This window comes from Pteronotus mesoamericanus, unplaced genomic scaffold (assembly GCF_021234165.1).
Source record: "Pteronotus mesoamericanus isolate MK-2021 breed Mesoamerican mustached bat unplaced genomic scaffold, CSHL_Meso_final scaffold_21, whole genome shotgun sequence".
NCBI classification, from domain to species: domain Eukaryota; kingdom Metazoa; phylum Chordata; class Mammalia; order Chiroptera; family Mormoopidae; genus Pteronotus; species Pteronotus mesoamericanus.
The window spans coordinates 18,824,745-18,834,552 of NW_026555310.1; the positions used below are offsets into that span (position 1 = coordinate 18,824,745).

General features: G+C 48.0%; 1 protein-coding gene across 1 annotated transcript; it reads left to right on the forward strand.

Annotated features, from left to right (window-relative positions):
• The first annotated feature begins 4,447 nt into the window (after window positions 1–4,447).
• Window positions 4,448–9,145, forward strand: BHLHE41 (basic helix-loop-helix family member e41). The gene is made up of 5 exons (XM_054591317.1): window positions 4,448–4,836; window positions 4,982–5,045; window positions 5,375–5,482; window positions 5,824–5,935; window positions 6,412–9,145. The coding sequence occupies exons 1-5, from the start codon at window positions 4,775–4,777 to the stop codon at window positions 7,485–7,487; spliced, it is 1,422 nt and encodes a 473-aa protein (XP_054447292.1). The 5' UTR covers window positions 4,448–4,774; the 3' UTR covers window positions 7,488–9,145.
• The last annotated feature ends 663 nt before the right edge of the window (window positions 9,146–9,808 follow it).

A 9,808-nucleotide genomic window follows, 5' to 3' on the forward strand; every position in this document is an offset into this window, starting at 1 on the left:
TTCTGGTGAGTAGCAGTGAGGTTTCCCTTCCTCTTGAGATCCTTCTATGAGGTGGCCTTCTTTCGGTGGTGCGCCTGACAACACTAGCCTTTCTCCCCTGGGGGCAGCGTTCGTGCCCAAAGAAGGGGTTCCTCGGGAAGCTCCCGCGCAACCCTGATCTCCCATTCCGCTCTGTCTAGAGTGCACCCACCCCATCCTGATTTTAGCATCAATCCTACTTTTTTCTTTTAGTTCTTTTGTAAGAGGAATGTGTACATTCCTCTTTTGGTGAAAATTGTGTATAATTCTTGTCCACCACACCAAACAGAGGTGATTAAGAAAAGCATATGCCCCTCTGATTGGGCACATTCACAGTAGTACAAGCAGGAGGCTCCACACCCCTAATCAGATCTGCGACCTTTAAGACGATTAGGGATGCATAGTTAGTTTGAATCAGATCCAAGTTCCCAAAACACTCTGGTCACTTCACCCCTCCAGAATAGCGGCAGGGCTTGCAGAACCCTAAAGAGACAGAAAACCTCTCCTCTTTGTGGAAACTTTAATCCTCTCAGGAGAGTTCTGTTTCTGTTGGAAATCCAAGACTTTGCAAGCAAACATGATAAGATGTTCCAAAGTCACTAGCTGAATATAATGAGTGTAGGGCTTAGAATACTTAGGTGGGATGAGGGGAGGGAGGTGGGAACTGGAATAAGTGTTCCCTTTCATTAGCGTTTCTATAGGTAATGACTTCCCTACTTAACCAAAGAAAAGCAATGGAAGCTGCTTTCCCTTCACCTATTAAAAGTAGAAAGATGGGTATCTTTAATTGAAAGCAAGGCATCGCAAAATTCTTTAATTATAGGCTCAAAGGGGCTTTGAGCTCATCTTGTATCTCCTTGCTTTCAGCAGGACGGCATTAAACTTTCCTAAAAAGATAAGACTCAACCTATTTTTAAACATACCCAAAGAGGGCATTCTGTCTTCTGTTCCTTTGTGAGACCAGGGAATTTTTTTCCCTTTCTAACCTCACCACAGGTGAACTTTTCCTATTACTAACCTGAGCCTTCACATTAGAGTTTGGCTCGGTTTGCCCAGCTGGTTACCATTAGCCTTTTCTAAACTGTACTTCCATCTGTCCTTCTATATGAAGTTACAACAATTAACTAGGATATTTGGGTTTAAATCAATAAATTTGGAGCTAGATGGCAACTGACTCATTCACTTACAAAAGAATGCCATCTTTTTCTCATATCTTTTTCTTTGCTATCAGCCCCAATGTTGTTTCTCTCTTCCCGTCTCTCTTCCAAATTGCGTATGTGCACACACATGCGTTACAGCATATGTGCACATTCACACTCTGGTAAATTTTAAAAACACCCCTTGAAAATCTGGTTAACATTTAGACCTTGGCCTTTACTGTTCACAAAGGGTAATAGTTAAGGGGACAGACTCTGGAGCCCACTATCAGTACTTAAACTGTGGCTCTGGGACCTTGGGCACATTTTGTAATCTCCTTATATATCTATTTTCTCATCTGTAGAAGGGAGACAATAATAGTATCTATCTCATAGGGTTGTGGAAAGGATTAATGAGTTAATGCATAAGAAGCCTTATGAATAGTGCCTGGCGCTCTAATTGTAAATGCTATAGAGTTGTGAACTATTGCTATGCCCTCCTTGAAGCAAAGGGACATTTGGAGTCATTAAACTATGCCTGATATTGCAGAAGACATGAGTTTCAGAAAGAAAAGCAGTAGGACTCAATTTTAAGGGGAGTGAACAAGCAGAGTCATCAAGGTAAAAGGGTTTTAAAAAGACAAAGCAAACAAGAGCTAGAAAAAAGAACTACAGGGAAAGAGCAACAGCAGACATTTAATTTAATGGGCGAAAGTAGAAAGAGAACACGGGAAAAGAAGTAAGAAAAAGGGAAACAATAGTAAAAAGGAAGACATGAAAAAGAGGACTGAGAATTAGAAAATTAGAAAAAAACTCCATTGAAATAAGAAAAGACTCCATTTACAGCTTGAGCAGAGTATCAGGAAAAGGAGTGGAAGATAAAAATGTTGGATATAGAAGTAGGGAAACTTGGGACAAAACTGATGGCAGAGAGAAGAGGTGATGGGAGTGATAACATTAAAAGTTTCATTTGCAGCAACAGGCCTCTGTGTTTTTAAATTATGGGAAACTCACATAAAAAATTACCACATCCATGATGCACTAAGCTTTTTTATCTCTCCTATTTTAACTTGCCTGCAAGTCTGTCTCAGACCTAGTCCTTAAGATTTGCCCCAATCAGGTGTCTGCCTTCTGTCTTGTCTGCTCTACCCTACATGGCCCAGATACAGTGATCCAGTCTTCATTGCACTTTCACTGAAGACTCTAGCCATCAAGTCAAAATTTAGCTCCGGAAAAAATATTTACACCCTCTTCCTTCTCCAAACATTCATAAACCTCTAAGGGAAGACGGTATTTTAATTTTTAAATCATCCGTCTTAGGGCATTCCCTCCACCCTCATCACTCAGGGTCTTTTTGATCAGTTTAGAAACAGGAGAACAAAATGACACAGTACTGCGGGATATGCCGCTTTCTTTCGGGGCTCCAAACTGCCCTCACCGAAAGGAATTCATCACCCAATCCCTTGGAACAAGAGCGAGGCTGGCTGAATTGAGGTTTAAAATAAAATCAGTATTTTAAAAGTATCAGTAAAAATACTTTTTCTTTTAAGTATCATTGCATTGTCAGTTTAGTGCAAAATAAGTCCCCCTATTGGAGGAAGTCGATTGGCCTTAAAGTGCCCTTTAAACAGACGAAGTGGATGGACCTCGAGCGTCTCCTCACGCTGGGGTGAGCTTGGGCCGCCGCCGGAGTCAGGAAGCCAGACGCGGCGCGCGTCTCCGCCCCGGACTCTGGAGACTGCGGCAGCGCGCGTCGCTGCGGGGCGGCTCTAGAAGGCCCGGAGGAGACGCTACTCCCGCAGACACGTGACCTCCCAGCCGCCGCTCTCGGCGACCCAGATCCGTCCCCGGAACCCTCGCCGCCCGGAGGGGCGGGCCGGGGGAACACGTAACTGCGGCCCCAGCCCTGCTGCGCCGCGGTGCGTGTGCATTCCGCGTATTCCTCCCTTTAGTTCACGTGCCACTGGCAATAATGATCCCCTTTTGGGGATCACCCTGGAGAATGTAGATCTTACTCGGTGCAGGGAGGAAAGAACTTTGCTTTTACATCTACCCGTAAACATCTCCATCCCACTCCCGCAGACGCAAGTAGCGGCAGTGGGGCCAGAAACCAGGGAGTCCCACAGGACAAGCATGCCCTTGGCCTCCAAGGCCTTTTGCCGCTGGCTGTGCCGGGTGTCAGTGCGTATCTCCGGGTGCCTCCCGGTAACTCTCACTAGCAGTGAGTCATGTTCCCAGGATAGCTCTGGGGAAAAGGTAGCAAGAGTCCCGGAGGCCCGTGTTTCCTCTCGCTGGTCGCAGCGGCTGCAGGGGGAGCGAGCGCGCCCGCGCGCGCGCGCTCACGGGTTCCCCGCGCAGTGATGTGGCAGCAGCGGCAGGTCGGATCACGTTGCTGGCCCTGTGCTGGTACCCGTTTCAGACAGTATTAAGGAGGGAGGATTTGGAGGTGCCAGCGGTAGTAAACGTGGGCTCTGCACACTCCCGGCGTCGCTTATCGCACGAGGGGGGTATGGGGAGAGGAAGCACGCAGCGCCACCCCGGGCGCTGAGGGGCGGCGGAGTTTAGCGGACGAGTGATAATGCTGCATTCTCCATGGTAGCCCCTCTCGTGCCACCCCCTCCTCTTCCTTTCCCTCCCCGCCGCGTTCCTCCGGGAGCACCAGAGGCCCCAAACGTCGTCATCTGCTGCTGTGATTAGTGGCACCGCAATTCCGGCTGCTGTGGGAAGTTTGGGTGGCCCAGGGACACTGTCGCCAAAAGACACTTGAATTGCGACATTATGACCCAGTGACATTTTCATTTATCTTAACTCTTTCTGGGAGAGGATTTCAAGTTGTCCCTTTCCGGGGCAACCTCCAACCAAGGCCAAGGGTCCCCCAGGCCACTGAGCAGTGTGCAAACAAGTCTCCAAATTTTCCTTCGGGACTGAAGTTTACCCACCGCGAATTCTTTCTCTTTTCTTTCGTTGGTCCAAACCAACAGCACAGTCGGTGGAAAAAGCAAAAAGACACGTTCACGTTCCTGCACCGTAATGACGGACGGACTGACGGAGTCACATTTCCGAGCCGAGGAAGCCCTGGCTGCCCCGCACCCCCGGAACCTCTCCCCCTCCCCCAGCTGACTGCATCGTCTTTGGGAAGATGAATAGCTTGGCTGAAGTTGTTTTTCCTTTCCGGTGGCCCTGATCAGGTGTCCCCGCCCCCTCCCGCGGTTTGCTTTCCCTCGCAGCCTTCTCCTGTCGCCCCCTCCCGGCCCGGCCCCTCCTCCCCCGCCCCCCTCCGGGCTGGACCGCGGATGGTACGTTCCGCACGTGAGCTGGGTGCTGGTCTGGCCGGCGACGCGCGTGCCCTGTGGCCAAACACTGCCCCGAGTGAGAGCAAACTACCAGCGCAGTGGGGCTGGCGCGAGTGTGCGTGCGTGTGTGTGCGTATGTGTGCGAGAGAGCGAGCGCGGTGGTAGGGGGGGCGACCAACTGCTTCACACTTTCAACACTGCACTGAAGAGGGAGAGAGAGACTGGAGACGCACAGATACCCCCAAGATCTCCCAAAGCTACCGTCCCACAGATTATAGAACAGAGCCCCCAAAAATCGAAACAGAGGAAAACGGACAGCGGTTGAACATGGACGAAGGAATTCCTCACTTGCAAGAGAGACAGTTACTGGAACATAGAGATTTTATAGGGTAAGGTGCACGCACCCTTACGAATATCTGTCTGGGCTTCAGTTTGATTTTTTTTTTTTTTTCTTCTTCTCAAGAAAGTGGTACGGAGCGGGCGAGGGCTGAGCTCCTCCCGAATGGGTGCCTGATGCTGATTTCTGTTTTGCAGACTGGATTATTCCTCTTTGTATATGTGTAAACCCAAAAGGAGCATGAAGCGAGACGATAGCAAGGTAAGAGTAAGTTTCCGATGTTCCCCCTAACCTGCCTGGGTAGTTAATTAGGGCCATTGATTACACAGCGAAGCTCTGCCCGCAAATATATTCCAGCCCTTGAGCTTCCCCAACTGTGAATTTTAAGTGGTTTGCTGGGTACTCTCAGGGGGAGACTAAACATCATACCTGAATTTAAATTGCATTTCAGAACAGTCCAGAGGAAGGAGGTTTCTTGGGCATAGTTTATCACATAGTATATGTTTGGGAGGGGTGAGGGGGGATATTGTTATAGCCAGTAAATGAATGTTTATCTTGTTTTCTCTCTTCCCTGACTCTCATATATTAAGGATACCTATAAATTACCGCATAGATTAATAGAAAAGAAAAGAAGAGACCGAATTAATGAATGCATTGCTCAGCTGAAAGATTTACTGCCTGAACATCTGAAGTTGACAGTAAGATGCACATTTTCCTTCTTTGCTGCTCTCCAAGGGCGTGTTAATAGCCTGGTGCTACTCGCAGAGATATAAGAATAAATGTAAATATCAGATGCCTTACAACTTGTGATATGGTGTAGACTCTATACTGTAGAGTTTCCCACAAACTCAGGAGTAGGTCCTCACAACTGAGGGCACAAAAATCATTTATAACCTGTCTTGTGGAAAGCTTAAGAAGTATAGGAATAGTACTTCTTTCAAAGTGTTTGCTTAAGTTACTGTGCTGAAGGGAGAGCCAACCAAACCAAATGTGTGTTTTTAAGTAACCAAGTGCCCCATTCTCTTTTGCACCAATGCAGACTCTGGGGCATCTGGAGAAAGCGGTAGTCTTGGAATTAACTTTGAAACACTTAAAAGCTTTAACAGCCTTAACCGAGCAGCAGCATCAGAAGATAATTGCTTTACAGAATGGTAAGTCAGTTCTGGGAGGCCAGTCCACCCTGATGAAGCTGGGCAGCCCACAGAGGAGCAGTGTTAGGACTTTTTCCCCACCCCCATCTGCTTCCGTGTGCCTACGGGCTCACCCTCATTTGTGAAATTGCTTATACTTTCCCTTCATTGGAAAGTGCCCATTTCCTGAAGCATCCTAGAGGCTTTCAGCAGAACTCATAGGAATCAGATTTTTTTTTTTTTTAAGTGGTGGTTGCACCCTGTCCACTTTGGTTTTTCAGCTGGGAGTAGAGCGCCCTCCATCCAGCCGTCCCGCCACCCCCCCCCCCCCCCCCCCCCCGCAACCGGTGGATTATCTCTCTCGAATACGGAGGAAAAACCGAGATCACTTTAGTCTGTGCGGGGCCCACGTGATAAGCAGATGTTTTAACGTCGGGTGTTTTTTTCTCCTTGCCTCCATTCCTCTGTCCCCCACACTACCCCCCTCCTCATCCTAGGGGAGCGATCTCTGAAATCGCCCATTCAGTCCGACTTGGATGCGTTCCACTCGGGATTTCAAACATGCGCCAAAGAAGTCTTGCAATACCTCTCCCGGTTTGAGAGCTGGACGCCCAGGGAGCCGCGGTGTGTCCAGCTGATCAATCACTTGCATGCCGTGGCCACCCAGTTCTTGCCCACCCCCCAGATGTTGACTCAACAGGTCCCCCTGAGCAAAGGCACCGGTGCGCCCTCGACCCCCGCCGGGTCCAAGGCCGCCCCCTGCCTGGAGCGCTCTGGGCAAAAACTGGAGCCCCTAGCTCACTGCGTGCCGGTCATCCAGCGGACTCAGCCCAGCGCGGAGCTCGCCGCCGAGAACGACACGGACACCGACAGCGGCTATGGAGGCGAGGCCGAGGCCCGGCCCGACCGCGAGAAGGGCAAAGGCGCGGGGGTGAGCCGCGTCACCATCAAGCAGGAGCCCCCCGGGGAGGACTCGCCGGCGCCCAAGAGGATGAAGCTGGATTCGGGAGGCGGCGCGGCGGCGGCAGCGGCTGCGCTCCTGGGGCCCGACCCCGCGGCCGCGGCCGCGCTGCTGAGACCCGACGCCGCCCTGCTCAGCTCGCTGGTGGCGTTCGGCGGAGGCGGGGGCGCGCCCTTTGCGCAGCCCGCGGCCGCCGCGGCCCCCTTCTGCCTGCCGTTCTACTTCCTCTCGCCTTCGGCGGCCGCCGCCTACATGCAGCCGTTCCTGGACAAGAGCAGCCTGGAGAAGTACCTGTACCCTGCGGCAGCCGCCGCCCCATTCCCACTGCTGTACCCCGGCATCCACGCCCCGGCCGCCGCCGCCGCCGCCGCTGCCGCCGCCGCCGCTGCCGCCGCCTTCCCCTGCCTGTCCTCTGTGTTGTCGCCCCCTCCGGAGAAGGCGGGCGCCGCCGGCGCGACCCTCCTGTCGCACGAGGTGGCGCCCCCTGGAGCGCTGCACCCCCCGCACCCTCACGGCCGCACCCACCTGCCCTTCGCCGGTCCCCGCGAGCACGGGAACCCGGAGAGCTCTGCTCAGGAAGATCCTTCGCAGCCAGGAAAGGAAACCCCCTGAATCCTCGCGTTCCTTTCTTAGAAGGGACGAAAGTTCACGCGGAATAATAATATTAATAAGATAAAACACCCTTAACGTTTTTAAGGGAGGAAGTGTAATAGATGCACGCCAGGCTTAAAAAAAAAAAAACCAAACAGGTGTTTTGTGTACATTTGGAGTTCCTGTTTTGCTCATCTTTCACCACCCTGCCCTGCACACACCAGCTGTAAAAGAACCTCTGCGCTAGATATTCTTTTTTTCAAAGAACTCCCCCAAATAAGTTTTGCCTTCCTTTAGGCTGTGTTCCAGTATCTATTAAAATATAGAACCTAATTCTGGAGGAAGTAGGAGGGGTATGCTTTGTGGGTGAGCGAGTGGACCCAGGGTGGGAGAAGGTGGCCGAGGAGTTGACATTGAACAGCAGTTATCTGTCAGTGACTCAAAGCTGTCCTGCTGCTTCAGGAGGCTTTCCGCGAACAGAATGATCTCTCAGAATTGAATTTACTCTTCATATTTTGTAATGTTCAGCTTTTTAAAAGACATTTTTTCAAAGAGGAAGAGGAGAGAATGCAGTCGCTCACATTGCAACCTATTCTGAAGTGGTTTGAACGATAATCCCTTAGTAACTTGCACTCGTTTCAAGAGACGCGGAGTTGGGCCATTGTCAGAACAAAGTCAGGGAAGTAGATGAGTGAGGAACGCCAGAATCCTTCTTAGTACGTTGCTGGCACTTTAAGAAATTGACCGTAAATCAATTGACTCATCTTAATTGTATACACACACACACACACACACACAAACGTATATAGAGAGCATCTATTCCTACCTTGCCATTATTTAATCCATATGTTCCTAAATTTTTATAATCTTGCTGTAAAAAAAAAATGTGCACTGAACTTGAAAAAAAAGTCCAAAATGATTTGTCCTATATTCTGTTAAATCGCAGACATGGAGGAAAGCATTAAACTGGTCAATTTTGATTGGAAATGCTGTAAAGATTGGAATGAAGCCCCGTGAGGCCTTCCTATCTCCAAGTCTGTGTGTTTTCTGGAGACCAAACCAGATACCAGATAATCACAAAGAAAGCTTTTTTAATAAGGCTTAAACCAAGACCTTGTCTAGATATTTTTAGTTTGTTGCCAAGGTAGCACTGTGAGAAATCTCACTTGAATGTTATGTAAGGGGTGAGACACAACAGTCTATGAGTGAAGAAAATATCTGGGTCTTTTAGTCAGTTTGGTGCATTTGCTGCTGCTGTTGCTACTGTTTGCCTCAAACGCTGTGTTTAAACAACGTTAAACTCTTAGCCTACAAGGTGGCTCTTTATGTACATAGTTGTTAATACATCCAATTAATGACGTCTGACATGCTATTTTTGTAGGGAGAAAATATGTGCTAATGATATTTTGAGTTAAAATATCTTTTGGGGAGAATTTGCTGAAAAGTTGCACTTTTGTTACAATGCTTATGCTTGGTACAAGCTTATGCTGTCTTAAATTATTTTAAAAAAATAAATACTGTCTGCAAGAAACCAGCTGGTTTAGAAAAGTTTAGTTTGTGAAGATGAACTAGAAGTTATCTTTATATTCTAGTATTTTCAGCGCTCCATAAATTCTATTACCTAAATATTGCCACACTATTTTGTGATCTTAAAATTCTTACCAAGGAATAAAAACTTTAATACATGATACGAGATTGTCTAATAATTAAAAAGACATGATGGATATTTGGTTAATTTTAAGATGTCTGGGACTGTAGGCATCAAAGTCATTCAGGTTCTCAGGTAAATGGCTTTGTTGTTGGCCTGTTACCACACATCACTGATCCCTTACAAGCCAACAGGCTCAGGCAGTGTTTACCTGCTTGTTCCCTATGTATCTTAATGAAAAGTGCAAAAGAAAAAAAAACTAATCATTTGAGTGGTTTGTTTATGTTAGACCCAATTTGCTAATGTTTCTATGATTGATGAATTTTTTTCACTTTTCATCTTTGATACCAGATAGCCTCCGTTGTAAGATCTGGTGTGTTTTACTGGGCCCACTATAAATATGCTACCACGTAGGAGCAGCTAAATTCTCAATATAGTTTACCTCCTTAACCTTTATCAAATCTCTGTGGACTTCATCATGGATTTCAAAGAACAAATGATTTCTAGACTTTTCTCAAATTTATAATCAAATTTGTGATTTGATAAAAGCTGTGTGAAGGAATGTCAATTTTTAGTTCAATAATGTTCTTCACAATCCCCTCAATTTTGAAAGATGTGGAAATAATAGTCAAAATTTATAAGATATAGAAAAAGTGCTCCCTCTGCTGTCTTTACGGGAACAGAACTGCAAGTC

What these genes read in the sequence shown, in the direction of transcription:
- BHLHE41 (XM_054591317.1), top strand. Translation starts at nt 4,775, where the DNA reads ATGGACGAAGGAATTCCTCACTTGCAAGAGAGACAGTTACTGGAACAT. An exon ending in CTGAACATCTGAAGTTGACA is followed by an intron (nt 5,483 to 5,823) that starts GTAAGATGCACA and finishes GCACCAATGCAG; the next exon opens with ACTCTGGGGCATCTGGAGAA. An exon ending in GATAATTGCTTTACAGAATG is followed by an intron (nt 5,936 to 6,411) that starts GTAAGTCAGTTC and finishes TCCTCATCCTAG; the next exon opens with GGGAGCGATCTCTGAAATCG.